Source organism: Trichechus manatus, unplaced genomic scaffold (assembly GCF_000243295.1).
Source record: "Trichechus manatus latirostris isolate Lorelei unplaced genomic scaffold, TriManLat1.0 scaffold00010, whole genome shotgun sequence".
Lineage (NCBI taxonomy): Eukaryota > Metazoa > Chordata > Mammalia > Sirenia > Trichechidae > Trichechus > Trichechus manatus.
In genome coordinates, this window is record NW_004443946.1 from 25240235 (window position 1) to 25256293 (window position 16059).

The 16059-nt window shown below is 43.6% G+C and overlaps 1 protein-coding gene across 2 annotated transcripts in view; it reads left to right on the plus strand.

Annotated features, from left to right (window-relative positions):
* The window catches only part of RGS6 (regulator of G protein signaling 6), a 598382-nt gene that overhangs the window by 522986 nt on the left and 59337 nt on the right, over nucleotides 1-16059 (plus strand). For both annotated transcript variants that reach the window (XM_012560055.2, XM_023726339.1), the window contains exons 7-12: nucleotides 1722-1786; nucleotides 7211-7287; nucleotides 9983-10064; nucleotides 11077-11151; nucleotides 13473-13571; nucleotides 15612-15673. In XM_012560055.2, coding sequence (XP_012415509.1) covers nucleotides 1722-1786; nucleotides 7211-7287; nucleotides 9983-10064; nucleotides 11077-11151; nucleotides 13473-13571; nucleotides 15612-15673 — 460 coding nt within the window. The remainder of the gene's footprint in view (nucleotides 1-1721; nucleotides 1787-7210; nucleotides 7288-9982; nucleotides 10065-11076; nucleotides 11152-13472; nucleotides 13572-15611; nucleotides 15674-16059) is intronic.

The following is a 16059-nucleotide window of genomic DNA, read 5'->3' on the forward strand; positions in this document are numbered from 1 at the left end:
TGATATCTTGTACTGCAGTAGAGGTTTGCTGGCCTGCTCATTGCGTAGCACTTAGGGTGGCTGTAGGAGGAGTCTAAGATGTAGCTTCTGCTCTCAAAGGGTTGCCCAGGCTACCAGGGAACCAAGACTATTACATATCAAACAACTGTAAGACAACTAGTGTAAAATGGGCACCTGTAACCAATTTAGCACCGAATTTTATCAGGGAGGGGCCCTCTTGCCAGGAAGGATGTGAAACTGAATCTAAGAATTCAGAATAAATATGATTTGGATTGATGAAGAGCTGGAAACTGTAATTGAGTCAACAAACATTTCCTGATCACCTACACTCTACCAGTTGCTTTGTCACAGATGTGACTAAGTTATAGTCTTGCCCTCAAGGATTCCAGGCCTGGGGACGTGGCCTAATGGGAGGAAGAAGGGCATGGTGAGGAAGGAGTGTGATCTGAGTATTCAAAGGTTTTATGCTGATGAAGAATGACTGAGAAGGTTAGATAGGTTGGGAAGGGAAGTTTATAAAAAGCCCTTGGTAGCCAAGGAGAGAAGTTTAGAATGGACTCGGCAATTTTAGGGGAGCCATTGTGGGTCACCAACAACAGAGAGTGACCTGAAAAAAATTTTTCATCTGTAAAATGAGGATAATAGAAGCCACCTCAGTGTTTTTTATGAGGATTAAGTAAGTGAACATATTGGAAAGTCCTTAGAATGGTACCTGAAGTTCAATGAGCTCTATATAAATGGTAGCTATTATTATGGTGATTTGCCCAGCACCTAAAACAAGCTGACACATAGGAGGCACTTATTAAATTTTTTTATGAGTAAAGGGGAAGAAGTAGGGAGATGGGATGATGAAGACCATGTTTGAGGAAGAATGCCCTGGCAACTGAGGGCCAAGAACCCTTCTCTAGCCTGGCCTGAGAGACCTAAAATGTTCTCCCTTTCCACTGTTCATTCACTCCACCTGTAGTGGGCCAGGCCGTGGCTCTTGGTACAAGGGTTTAAAGCTGAGTAGGACATAGCCTCCGTTCTTAAGGAGCCCTCAGCCTAGAGCAGGGGACAGTCTAGTAAACTCATGATTACCCATGCGATGGAATTAGGTTCCATGGTTGAGGTATGTGTAGATGTATCTGGAACACCACACTGGGTCTTTAAAGACTAGTAGGAGGCTGACAGAAAGAGGGAAAGGAGATAGAAGGAGGGACAGGCGTTTCAGGCAGAGGACATATACGCACAGGAATGGAGATGAAAGGGGATGCCCGAGGTGAGGGAGATGAGGTTGACACGATAAACAGAGACAGGATCATAAAGAACCATATTTGCCATTCTAAGGAGCCCGGTCTTTCTTCTGAGGTCACTGGGGATTCAATGCATGACTTTTAGGCAGAACAGTAACATGGTCAGATTTATGAAAGATCACTCTGGGTGAAGGATGTTTGGGATGAAGCAGGACAAGGGGGAAGAAGAGGAGTTGTCAGGATTGGAAGATGGGGTCCTCATCTGATCCTGACCTGAAAAAGATTCCTAGAGGTCAGGGAAATGGCTTCCACATAAAAACATAATTTCCACAGCACGGTGCTGGGCACAGAGTAGGTACTGGATGGATGGGTGTGTGGGTGGGTGGATGGATGGATGGATGGATGGATGGATAGATGGATGGATGGATTTATGATTCCACTACACTGCTAGTTTTGTGCATGTTACCATTTCTCTTCTTCCCTCAGCCATCTATCTCTGTAAGAGGACAATGCAGAATAAAGCAAGGCTGGAATTGGCAGATTATGAAGCAGTAAGTATTATTATTTTCCAGGCTAGATGTGGGAGGTGGGTGAAAACATATCTGTAGCTCTGTTTAAGCTTGTATTTTTTCTCTTCTTCCCTCTCCAAACCCTTTCAGACAATGAAAGGGATGTCTTTTCTGCCTCCTTTCCTTTGTTCTCAGTTACCAGCACAATAAAGTTGCATCTTAATATAAAGAATTCTCAAATTCAACCATAAGGAAACAAACAACTCAATTTAAAGCTGGGCAAATGGACACTTCACGGAAGAGGACACAAGGATAGGGAAATAAACCTGAAAAGTTTCTCATCACTAAGTGCTGATGAGGATGTGGGACAACTGAACACTCATACATTGCTGATGAGAATGCAGAACGGTATAGCCATTCTGAAACAATGGTTTGTCAGTTTCTTGTAAAAGTTGAACATATGCTTAGCGTTTGATCCAGCAATGCTACTCCTAGTTACATATTCTAGAGAAACTAGAACTTTGTTCACACAAAAAACCTGTACACAAATGTCCACAGAAACTTAATTTGTGATAGCCAAAGCTGGAAACAGCACAAATGCCCTTCAACAGGTGAACAGTTAAACTCTGGTACATCTATATAAAAGAATACTGATCAGCAGTCAAAAGGAACAAGCTATTGATACATGCAACAACTTGGTTGAATCTCAGAGACGTTACGCTGTGTTCAAGAAGCCCGTCTCAAAAGGTTACAAACTGTATAATTCCATTTATATGACATTCTTGAAAAGATAAAACTATCATGATGGCGGACAGATCAGTGGTTGCCAGTGATGGTGAGTGGGGGGAGGGTGTGACTATAAAGAGCACAAGGGAGTTTTGGGGGGTGATGGACTATTCTGTACCCTGATTGTGGAGGTAGTTATACAGATCAATGCATCTGTTCGTAGGACTGTACACACACAAAAAAAGTCAAATTTACTTTGTGATCATTTTAAAAATTAAATACAGGCAGTCCCCGGGTTAAAAAGGAAACCGGTTTCTGAGTGTGTCTTTAAGAGCTAAGTCAGAACAGGTACATATGGTTATTATGTAGCCTTACCTGAGCGCTTAGTACTTAGTTTTAAAAGCTGCATGTGCAGCAAGTGAAAGTGATTGTGATGAAGAATTCGTTGCAAGCAGGGATTGGTCTGATCGTTTCAAACCGAGAGCAAATTTACGTAACATTAAAGGGCAAGTAAGAGTTGTTTGTAAATTGGACTTTCATAACCTGAGGACCGCCTGTATTGCATCTTTATACCCACTCACCTGTCCTAGGCAGCAGAGGTGGAATCTAATGTGTCTTAGTTAGCTCGTGCTGCTCTAGCAGAAATATCACAAGTAGGTGGCTTTAAAGAACAGAAATGTATTTTCTCACAGTTCTGGAGGCTAAAACTCCAAATCAGGATCTCAGCCATGTCGATTCTTTCCTCGTCAGTAGCCCTGGGTGCTCCTCAGTTCCTTGGCCTTCATGGGCTTGTAGATGACCCTCACATGGATCTCTCTTTCCCCATTTGTGTGTGTCTCTGTGTCTAATCTGCTCTTTTTATAACTCAGAAGTGATTAGATTTAGAAACCACCCTACTCGGTTGTGATCTACTCAATGTAACAAAGAAAACCCTATTTCCAAATAGTATTGCATACACAGGTATAGGGGTTAGGATTCCAACACATATTTTGGAAGGACACAATTTAATCCATAACGGAAGGAGAGGATTTAATCCAGAAGATAAGCTGTGTGTCATTTGAGGCACACACTTTCCCAGATTCCTTACCCTCCTCCTCCACCTTCCTTTCCAAAAGGTGATTCCTTGCAAAAATTAGAAGCCCCACACTCCTATCTGTTCCCATTTAACAGATTGAGAAACCAAGGCACGGAGAACTTTAAAACTCACAGAGAATTTAAAATATATTTTTAATTTTTAGTTGCATAATCTTTCCCCAAAACGAAACTTTACGTGGGTCACAGAGAATCACAGGAATTGGCTAAATTTACATGGGACTTCCGTTTCCCTCTCCCCACACACCTCCAGTGAAGGTGCTGCTGAGCCGTGAAAAGACAGAAGGGCTGGCAGCTACGGGAGAAGAGGCAACATTCAGGGCAGTGAAGAATACCTTCCTTGGATTTGTGGTTGGTTCGTTGTCATTGAAGCAGCCCTGGTGGCACAGTGGTTAAGCACTTGGCTGCTAACCAAATGGTCTGAGGTTCAAACCCACCAGTGGCTGTGCGGGAGAAAGACGTGGCAGTCTGCTTCTGTAAAAATTACAGCCTTGGAAACCCTATGAGGCAGTTCAACTCTGTCCTATAGGGTCACTGTGAGTCAGAATCGACTCAAAGGTAATGGGTTTAGTTGTCATCAAGTCAGCTCAGACTCATAGTGGCCTTATATATAACAGAATGAAATTTGCCTGGTCTTCATGATCTTTGTATGTTTGAGTCCATTGTTGCGGCTATTGTGTCAATCCATCTAACTGAGGGTTTCTCTCGTGTTCACTGGCCCTCTATTTTACCAAACATGGTGTCCTTTTCTAGCGATTGGTCTGTCCTGATGACGTATCCAAAGTCAATGAGTCCAAGTCTTGCCATTCTCCCTTATAAGGAGCATTCCAGTTGTATTTCTTCTAAGACTAATCTATTCATTCTTCTGGCAGTCTACAGTATATTCAGTATGCTTCGCCAGCACCACAGATCGAATGAGTCAATTCTTCTTCTGTCTTCCTTTATCATTAACTAACTTTCATGTGCATATGAGTCGACTGAAGAGACCATGGCTTAGGTCAGACCCAAAGGCGATTCTTGGATAATCCAGCATTAATAGCACCTTCAGATCCATCCACCTCCCAAATGCCTCTCCAGCTTTTGCTTCCTCAGCCTCCCAACAAGCATGAAGCCCCACTTTGCCAGACCTCTGCCACACTTCGGTACCTGTGCCCAAGCCTACCAGCCCAACTGGGTCATGGCTCCCCTCTCTACTGCCCGGGGAGAACGCACAAGCACCTAAGAACAGGACCTGTGCGTGGCCTTCCACCTCCTCGACCCCACAGGCATCACAGAGGTCATGTGACTATGGGTAGCCGTGCAGGAGGATGCAGTGCAGAATCCATCCAGAGCCTCAGGACCTGGCTAAAGTTTGCTTATCAGTGGGAGTCATTAAACATCAATTATGGTGGAACATTATGATCTTACGAAGCAAACCCTAGGAGGTAGTTCTGTGGCTCTGAGCATCCTAGGTGCCCAGTCCCTGCCCCATCTGTCCTCATGCCCCAGCAGTCACCCCTCTTTTAGAAGATGATTATACTTTTTTTGCACCCAATACAAAGAGTGCTAACATCACATGACTACCTCACTTCCTGTCACTACCAACAGGAGAGACCTTCACTGCAAAGACAGGGGGCCCTCCATCCTGTGTTTCTCTTCCCTATGTTTTCTGTTTTAGAATATGCCCTACATAGAAACAAGATAGTATCAACTCCTGGTGTATCTTATTCAGTTTTCTATTCTCTAGCCAAATAATGCTGTACTCTGATATTTGTAAAGAATATGGTGTTGAGATGTTCTTTTGGGTTAAAATTCTCATAAAATGATCAGAAACTAAAAAGCATTTTGTTCTCAAAATGCAATCATTTGTTTAATTTTTAAATAATATTTTCTTAATTATTCTCTTTGTAAAAACAAAAATGCAAGCAGCAAAGAGAGAAAATAACCTGCAATTCTTCCCCCACAGAGGAAATCACTAAGCTTGTTTCTGCATGTACATTTTTTTTCTTTACAAAGAAGTGGAATCATACCATAAACATTGTACATAAGCTGCTGCTTTCCCCAGTCATATACTGTAGGGATCTTGAGAATCTTCCCATGTCCATAATAATAACCTACATTATCATTTTTAATGGCTGCCTAGTATTCCATGGTCTGACTGTATCATAATTTATATAACTACTCCCCGATCAAAAGACACATTGCATTGGGAAAATCTGCTGCAAAAGACCTCTTTAAAGTGTTAAAAAGCAAAGACATCGCCTTGAAGAATAAGGTGTGCCTGACCCAAGCCATGGTATTTTCAGTCACCTCATATGCATGCGAAAGCTGGACAATGAATAAGGAAGACCAAAGAAGAATTGACACCTTTGAATTGTGGTGTTGGTGAAGAATATTGAATATACCACGGGCTGCCAAAAGAACAAACAAATCTGTCTTGGAAGAAGTACAGCCAGAATGCTCCTTAGAAACAAGGATGGTGATGTACGTCTCACATACTTTGGACATGTTATCAGGAGGGCTCAGTCCCTGGAGAAGGACATCATGCTTGGTAAAGTAGGGGGTCAGCGAAAAAGAGGAAGACCCTCAACGAGATGGATTGACACAGTGGCTGCAACAATGGGCTCAAGCATAACAATGATTGTGAGGATGGTGCAGGACCGGGCAGTGTTTTGTTCTCTTGTACATAGGGTTGCTATGAGTCAGAACCTTGATGGCATCTAACAACAACTCCCTAGTTGAGTGGTACTTAGGCATTACCAGTCTTGCTTCCTATGAACAGTGGAGGAATCAAAGAGACAGTTTTTTAGAGGTTCTTGTACACCAAGCCTTGATAATAACTGTGAGTTCATATGTGGTTCTCTTCCGTTGAAGCTTCTTTTATATTAGTAATCCACTAATGAGGGTAATCAATTAAGTGTTGTCATGGGCTCTATGAAAATACATAGCAGACTATGGACTCTGGTTTTGCATTCCATCAGAATTAGGTAGATCATTACAGGACCTGTCAAAATACCCTCCTGTTCTATGAGGTAAGTCTACAGATTTCGAGAAAATGACCTTCTTTTCCTCTAAAGCCAACTCTGGATACCTTTTCTTTCTCTCTGTTTTTGGGGTTTCCTTTCATGGGCACCACAAACATAGACAGTCCCTTTTGTCCTCTTCTGAATCTTGACTTTCAGAAGGCACTGAACACAAGTCTTCTTGGTTTTCTTTCCTGACACCTTCCCAGCTTCCAGGTGGAAGACTAGTTCTGAGAAATCCTTCCCTGGTTTTGCTTTCTGAGATACCCAACAAGTGCAAAGATCCTCCCACCCCTTCCCCAAATCCCACATGAAATAGTCACAAGCCATTCTCCCTATTTTCAGTGGTCTTTATAACAAGTGCTGTGTGAGTTGTATTCTTGTAAAACAGACCAGAAGACAGGAATCAGGTGAACCATAGAGATTTCAGATTTAATAGGTGTGTAAATGGATATTAATAGTTCCGCTCTGTACAGCAGGGTATGGTGCAAAATCAAATCAGGTTCGCGTCCAGTGGATTTGAAGTGGGCCACTTCTGTTTTGTTGGAAGTAACCAAAATAGATGGCTACCTTGTAATAGGCATAGACCTCAGTGTGCTAACTTATCATGATTAATGCCTTCTCGTTGATTTTCATTTCTCATTAGGAAAACTTAGCAAGACTCCAGCGGGCCTTTGCAAGGAAGTGGGAATTCATCTTTATGCAAGCAGAAGCACAAGTGAAGTAGGTGAACTTAATAGAGACCTTTGCAGAGAGTAAAAGACTGGAATTTGGAGGTGGTGTGCCGAGTGAGCTTGCCAAAGTGAGGTTTGCCTCCCCAGTCCATCAGCTGTCATTTGTCACTCCAAGCTCTCATAAGAGCAACTGAGTAGATATAAAGATCAGGATGAATGTTTTGTCTTTGTAACTATTGCCACTCTAAAACAATTTCATAAGTGTGGGCTTCAGCAGGCAATGGGGATCCTCCCAAATGCAGGACTCCTGCTATAAGAAGGTGTACCTGTTTCCAAACAGATTTTCAATTACTTTTCTGTGCTCAGAGGCTGGAAGACATCTGACCGACTTCACCTGTTGGTCTAGGAATTTCTTCTTCAAAGAAAAACATATTGGAGTTTGAGGGAGGCCAACAAATAACCTTTTTCTCCCCAGGGCAGGGGCTTAGAATCAATCAAAAAATGAGACACAGAAGTCAGACAGATGGAGTCCAAAATGTCAGCTTATTACTGGTAATAATGCTATATAGGGCATAGCTTTGTATCTGTGGCCACAGATCTGGACTTGAACTTGTCCATCGTGAGCAGAGCTGGATATCTACAGTCTTCCCCCACCAACCAGGGCAGAGCTGATACCTGTGAGTTCACTGCATGGAGAGAACAGGCATCCTGAGGACAGGCTGGTCCAGATGGGTGCCCAGAAAAGACTGACCTGAGCATCCTCCATTTCTCGTTTCAAATCTACCATTAAGTTAAGTCACTCTTTCTCCCCTGGAGGAGAAGAGATGAAACAGGGAGAAAAGTCGCAAGTGTTCTTCACATATTTTCTTTTTCCCTCCCAGGGAGTATAGTAAAAATTCCTTCTTCTCTAGGCAACATGAGGTGTGGGGAATAAATGCTCCCCCCCGCCGCCCCGGCCCAAACAACATGATTGTCAATCAGATCCTTTTAAATCTGGAAATGAAACTGCTCGGGGCAGGTTCTCCTTTGTCCTGCCCAGCGATGACCTCTGCATTAGCAGGAGTGTTACCAAGAGAAGTGGGACAGAGGAGGGCGTGGGATCTGGGAGAATGCAAGTACCTTTTCCCTGGGACACCACCTGCATTTTGTGCAAGCCCCTACCTCCACCGCATGGGCCTCAGAGGACCTGGTTCATAGCCTGTGGGCAGTGTTGCAACCCATTGCAAGAGCCAGGTCTCAAGCTGTGTGGGTGAGGATTGATCATTGCTATGGATCCTTATAGGAAATGACCCAAGAGGCCATCTGGTCCAGTGGTTTGCACAGTACCATTGCACTCACCTTCCTCTGCACATCGCTGTCTTTCCCCTGTCCATGATGCCAGCCACCCGCTGACCATCTAGGTGCTCCTGGCAGCCCCTGAGAGAAGTGGGCACCAGGCACTGGGTGCTAGTTGCGGCAGGAGGAGCCCTGACACCTCCTGAGGGGGGAGGGGAGAGAGGAGGCTGGGATTTGCTTGATGCTGAATTGTGCCTGTCTACCTAGAAGCAGTAGGAAGCAAAGAGGAGCGTGAATTGGTACTTTCAGAATCAGATAGCATCACGTTAGAAAAAGAAGGGGAATCATCGCTTTGTAGGTATTTGGTATTTCTCGAGTAACTTTTTTGATGAACTCTGTGATTACATTACAATTGCAGACCATTTAAGTACACGTTAATTATTACAAAAAATCACAGGGTGATTATGGGTTTATTTCAGTCCAGTACAGTAAGGTACTCCCAACCGAGCCGAGAACCAGAAGTTACATGGCAATTAATCTGAGTTACTTTTTACTTAGAGAGATAATACGAAGGAATACACACTTTCGTAAAGCCTCTTACCTGTGCTGCTGATGGAGCCTGTAGAATCTGCCTTTGTCAGCTGTAATTTCCCCCGTGCAATCTGTGCCTCAGCTGAGTCTTCTCGCACACCAGGGCCATTGCTCTGCGTTTGGAAAGCCAGGTGGCTTAAGTGATTTTTAGAACTCATAATTTCAGCATTTTGAGGGCATTTCTACTGACTCTGGATCTAAAGCAGATTTTCCAATTTGAGAATGAAACATTGGCAAGTGCATGGTTAGATTCCTTCCTATAATTTGTGTATACAATATCCACTTTGATGTAGCTATGCCAGTGGATAGTTCGGTGTTTAATACTCCAAAGCTTAATAATTCAAATGGATAGTTGCATTCTTGTTCTCCCCTTAAGCCCACCATATTCATTACATATATGTGGTAATTTGTAAATCCAGCCTGAAACCAGGTCTCTTGTCCACGAGTGGACTCTCTGAGGTTTCTTGGAGGGAATTGTATGCCCACATTTCCCAGGTCTGCAGACAGTAAGAGGTTCCTGTGTGGCGCAGATGATTTGTTCTCAGCTACTAACTAAAAGGTTGGCAGGTCAAACCCACCCAACGGCACTGGGGAAGAAAGTCCTGGCGATTTGCTTCCGTAAAGATTACAACGAAGAAAACCCCGTGGAGCTCAGTTCTACTCTGTAATACATGGGATCACAACAACATTCTTTATATTACGGGATCACCATCTCAGAATCGATTTCATGACAACGAGTGTGTTGCAGAGAGCAGGGGCACACAGGTTCCCTCTGCCTTGTGTGCGCTTAGCTCCTTAAATGGGAGCAGAGAGCTAGGGTAAGGGTCGGGGAAATACAGAATGCAAAAGCCTCTGGTTTCCTTTCTTTGCTCTTTCAGGATTGACCGGAAAAAGGACAAGACAGAAAGGAAAATTTTGGATAGTCAAGAGCGAGCCTTTTGGGATGTCCACCGGCCAGTGGTGAGAAAGTTTTGCCTGGTTCTCTGGGTGTTGTCATTTTCTCATTTCCTTCTCTTGAAAGAAAACAGTCTTTAGCCACCAGGTGTCTCCTTCTTAAGAGATTCACTAAACTCTGTGAAGCTGGCTTTGCTGTTCATTCTTATAATCTCAGTAGATTTCCCAGAATGTATGTCTCTTCCACCCTTTATAAATATCCATCCATGACAACATGGGATTGGAAACGGGGGAGCCTGTGGGAATTCCACCGGGGAATCTTTGGGCCCCAGAAATTTGCATTCCCAAAATAAACAATTTTTACTTCTACTGCCATTCAATGCTAAATTCTCTTTCAAACATTCCTAATTTTAGATTATGAAAATAAATCTTACATTCCCCTCATGATATGGAACTAAAAATGAATAAACTATTTTAGCCTTCCTAAAAGCTGATTAGGGGTCCCTGGGTGGTGCAAACGGTTAGCTCACTCAGCTGCTAACTGAAAGGTTGACAGTTCCAGTCTGCCCAGAGGTGCCTCAGAAGAAAGGCCTGGCGATCCTCGTCCAAAAAATCAGCTCTATGGAGCACAGTCCTACTCCAACACACGTGGGGTCACCATGAGTTTAAATTGACTCGATGGCAACTGGTGGTTGGAGACTGATTAAAAGCAAAAACAAATAGCTTCCCATCTAGGTAAAGGAGTCTTTTTAGCCAGTTACATATGTGAAATAACAAAGGCTGTGGCTGAATCGATCTTGTCACTTTGAATAGTAAATTTGCGCTCAGAAACTGTACATTATACCCTCCACATATCATCGTTAGATAGTATGAAACAAGCTTTTCTATTTTATATGAGAACTCCATGGAGAAACAATACTGAATATGGAACATCTTTTTAAAAAGATTGTAAATGGCATGGAGATAATCATGCATTACTTGTAATGGGAAAGATAAAGATTCTGATGGTGCCGTTTGGACTAAAGTGGAAGGGTGATTTTCACCTAGTAATTTACATGATGATTTTTTTTTTTCTCAGCCAGGTTGTGTGAACACAACAGAAATGGACATCAGAAAATGTCGACGTCTGAAGAATCCTCAAAAGGTTAAAAAGGTTTGTGAGTTTAGCTAAATTAAAAATGTTTGATGCGAATAGCATTTCCATTTCTGGTACTGTTCAAACAATAATTTGCTATTTGTCCTTCTGTCACATTACATCTTTGAAACCTTTCATTCATTCACTTACTCTACAAATATATATCAAGTGGCTGATTTGTGCTAGGCGCTGTACTTGCTGCTGAGGTACAGTGGCCTGTCCTCATGGAACCCACAGTCCAGGGAGGACGGAGATGAAATAAGCACACAGGCAACAGCATAGGGGAAGTGCAGGGTGATACAGGAGTGCCGAGAAGGGGCAGCCCTGGGGCTTCCTGAAGCAGGATCAAGTGTCCTGAGGCCTGAAGGATAGATAGCAGTTGGTCCCTGGGAGATGGCAGGGGGTAAGGAAACTAAAGGAACAAGAAGCGGGGAGTGCGGGTGGGGATCCCACAGGTGAAAACAAGCTTGATACTCTGAACCAAGTGAAAGTCTTTTAGTATGGCTAGATCATCCAGGGGGCAGTGGTGGTTCAATGGTAGAATTCTCTCCTTCCATGTGAGAGACCTGGGTAGGATTCCCGACCAATACTCCTCACGTGCAGCCACCACCCCTCTGTCAGTGGAGGTCTGTATGTTGCTATGATACTGAGCAGATTGCAGTGGAACTTCCAGACTAAGACTAGGAAGAAAGACTTGGTGATCTACTTCCAAAAATCATTCAGTGAAAACTTTGGATCATAACAGTCCAACCCCATGGTGCATGGGTTTGCCTTGAGCCGGGGTTGACTCTGTGGCAGCTAACAACAACAGATCATCCAAAATCATCATCTTGCCCAACTGTGAGTGACTCAGTGATCACTTGTGTTTCATTTTACCAGAAGAGGCAGTGGCCAGGCATACCCATGGGTGCCACACTCAGACTGCCCCAAGATCCATACATATCACCCTTTCCATGCCACCAAGGACCTTAAAGTGGGAGGACATGGCTATCCTCCGTAATGGTAATTTCAAAAGATTAGAGATATGTCTCCAAACATCCCTATTTCTTGTAATGGCCAATATGGATCTCTGTCTGTCTCTCTGTATGTGTGTGTCTCTCTGTCTCTATCTCTCATGTATCTATCTATCTATCTATATCTATATCTATACCTCTTGAAACTACTTATATTATTCTTCACTGGGATAATAGTTGCCCACTATATTATATCTTATAATATTAGTCTTAAAATCTCTTCATTTAATCTTTACTAGCCATTAAGTACTTGACTGCTATCGGAAACGTTGGTGGTTCACACTCACCCAGAGTGACCTCGGAAGACAGGCCTGACAATCCACTTCTGAAAGGTCACAGCCTTGAAAACCCTGTGGAGCAGTTTTACTCGGCACACATGGAGTCGCCATGAGTCAGAACTGACTTGATGGCAACTAGCAACAACAATTCTAATATTCTAGAATTTCATGGAGCCCACAGCCATCCTATCTAAGCCCTCTTGATTTTATAGATTTCAGCTATACATTGCATACCTTTCAGGCTTTTATTTTTTTCCCAAAGCTAAGAGTGTCTTTAGTCTGTCCCTAACACAAAGAACTGCTTGAAAAGTTGCCATAGCTGTGGGCATGTGGACAAGCTAAGGCTTAAAAGGAGAATACCCCAAACTCTGCCATCTCAGTTTTATACTAGATGGGCATATCATCTGCTGACGAACCAAAAATCTAGAAGGGATCTTTTTTGTTTTTAAATATTTTGTTTTGTTGTTGTGGAAAATATATGCAGCAGAACATATACCATTTCAACAGTTTCTACATGTATAATTCATTGACATCGGTTATATTCTTCAAGTTGTACAACCGTGCTCACCCTCATAGAGGGGATCTTTTGTGCATAACCTTCAGCGGTAGCTCTTGAGCTTTCTTGTGCCTCAAAATCACCTGGGGCATTTGATGAAATGCAGATTCCCGAGGCCCGCCCACAAAGGTCTGGATTCAGTAGGTCTGGGGTGGGCTAACCAATCCGCATGTTTTAAAGTATTCCCATATGATTCTTTGCAGATGGTGTACCGACCACCTTTTGAGAAACACTGACATAATAGGAGACAGTTGTCAGCTCAATAATAGGAAAGATTTTCTAGCAGTGGTCTCCCAAAGATGGGATGAGCTGCCTCAAGAAGCAGATTCCCGATCAGTGGAGAAAGTCAGGCAGAGTCCACACACACCTCTTGTCTGGAGTGTCATAGAGGGGTTTTGAAGCACGGATGAGTGGTTGAACTAGCTGACCCCTAAGGCATCCTTCCACTCCGAGAGGGTGCATGACTCTATGCTCTTGCTTCTCCTCCTCCAGTCAGTGTATGGCGTGACTGAAGAGTCCCAGTCACAAAGTCCTGTGCACATACCTGCCCAGCCAGTCAGGAAAACAACAAAAGAGGACATCCGGAAGCAGGTGAGTGAGTTGAGTATCATACACCCAGGAGGAGAAGTGGCCAGTTTAAAAGCCCTTTTAATGTTCACCTCTGAAGGCTGAGTGAGCTTTGAGTTCCTGGAAGCCACAGTGGAGCCCAGCTGTGATTGGCTTGAAACTTTGACTGCTGTGTATGAACAGGCCACGGAAGCTCGAGAGTGAAAATTGTCTACCAACCAGCAGTTATTGGAGTTATCCCAGTGCTGCTGGTGGCTGCTGCAGTCAACTGTCCCATGGACAGCTGTGGGAGCCAAGAGGAAGAAGGGACTCAAGTCACAGGGTTCTTAAAATTGTCATGTGGTTCCTGAGTAAACCAGCTCAGGACCTCTGACTTTATTAAAGCTGTGATTCCCCAGGCAAGTTTAAAAATAAAGAAAGTCCCATTCCCAATGCTTCTTCAGAATTATTTGGTTCAATGTTGTTTTCCTTCCTGATGAGGAGCTAACTGGTCAGTTTAGATCAGCATAGGATGGCTCATTTCCTAACTCCTTTCTGGAGTTTCACTGGTAATGATGCAATTTTAGGACCTATTCTTTACACTGAAGCATTAATAGTTCAGTGGTAGAATTCTCACCTTCCATGCAGGAGACCCAGGTTCGATTCCCAGCCAATGCACTTCATGCACAGCCAACACCCATCTGTCAGCAGAGGCTTATGTGTTGCTATGATGCTGAACAGGTTTTAGCAGAGCTTCCAGACTAAGATGGACTAGGAAGACAGGCCTGGTGATCTACTTCCAAAAAAATCAGCCGATAAAAACCCTATGTATCACAACAGTACAGTCTGCACCAGGCAGCATATCATTCTGTTGTGCTTGGGGTCACCATGAGTCAGGGCCGATGGCAGCTAACAACAACATTCTTTATATTATGCTTTACTGGCTTCTGGGGGAAAACCAAAAGGAGTAAACTTTTAGGTGCCTGTCCCTGACAAGTTTATTATTGGGTGTGGAAGAGGAAAGAGACATATGTTAAATAGCTATTTGATGATTCTTGTCAAATGCGACAAGCACATGGGTATGATGTATGCGTGAAAGGTACAAAGACGAAAGGGCACTGGAGATTGGTCAAAACAGGTATTTATGGTACACATTATCACCTGTCCCTGCTGTTGCTAAGCTTTGTAGAATATATTCTACCTTTAAGTTTGCAATTGTTAGCAAGGGTCTCAGGTCTCACGAGGCACAGCCATAGAGACACGACATGAGTGAAAGCCCAAGAAGAAGCTTTATTTGGTTGGCCAAGCAAAGGAGCACACTGGAACTTGCATCGCCAAAATGGCTCCCTGAACAATGACTGAAACAGTTTTTATTAGTGACAAGAACCGAGGAAGCGTCCTGCTGGGAAAGAGCAAGGGTGTTGATTGGTCTGGCCCCGGAAGGTGTTCCCAGGGCGATTCCATTGTTTGCACTTGTTCAGTCCAAAATGGGGGGTCTCTCAAACCAGATCTTAGGCTCGGACCCTTTGCTTCTGCAAGTCTTCCCCCAATCTTGGACTGCTAAAGTTTGGTTCCATCAGGTGAGAGAAAAGTTCCAGGGTCACCCAGAGGATGGGGGTTGATGGTTCTCCGCATGTCAGGCAGGGCAGATTTGGTCTTAAGTGGTTCTGTGGTCTGCGACCCCAGCCCAGCCTAGTTTTTCTTATCTAGGGCAGGAAGTTGGCCAATTGCCTAAAAAACATCTGGAGAAACCAGTTAGAAGGGGAGGTGGCTCATGCTACTCACAAGTTGGGTGTTGGTAATGGTCCCCAGAGGCTGTCATCTCACAATCACCTTGGGGCCTCTAAGACTTAAATTATAACACAGTCCAAGACAGTATGTGATCAAAGGCTAAATTGTAGAGAGTGAATCTTCCGTGACACAGGAATTTCCAAAAGGGTAAAATGGTGTAAGCTGGATGATTGGAGAAGCTTTCCCAGAGGAGCTATTTGGATCTTAGTGGAAATAGAGGATTCAGGTCCATGAGATGAAGGGGAAAAAAGAATCCTATTTTTGCCCTAACATCGTTGTTCTCTCTTTCCCCAGATAACATTTTTGAATGCACAGATTGACAGACATTGTTTAAAAATGTCCAAAGTGGCTGAAAGGTATGTTTCCTCTTCATAATATTACTGCTTTCTGCTAATTTAACAAAGGAGAAGTGTTACAGGGCTATGCTTAACAAGTGTGTGCCATTCAAGAGCCCCGACTGTAGTCATTCCTTTAACTGATGTGCAAAAAACCACAGGCCCCGAGTGAGTATAACTAAGATAACAGACCTCCCCAGAGAGATGTCAAGAAATGTCCTCTAGCTAAAGCTATTCAGAGGATGGCCAGGAGACTTTGTCAATCAAGGAAGACTGCCCTTAAAATCTACATAATGCACTTTTCCCTCTTGATTAATTCAAAGGGAATTGCTCCCTTTTCAGCTATAAAATGCCCAGATTCACTTTACAGGGGGAAAGAAATTATGTGTGCCCTTCGACATACTGGC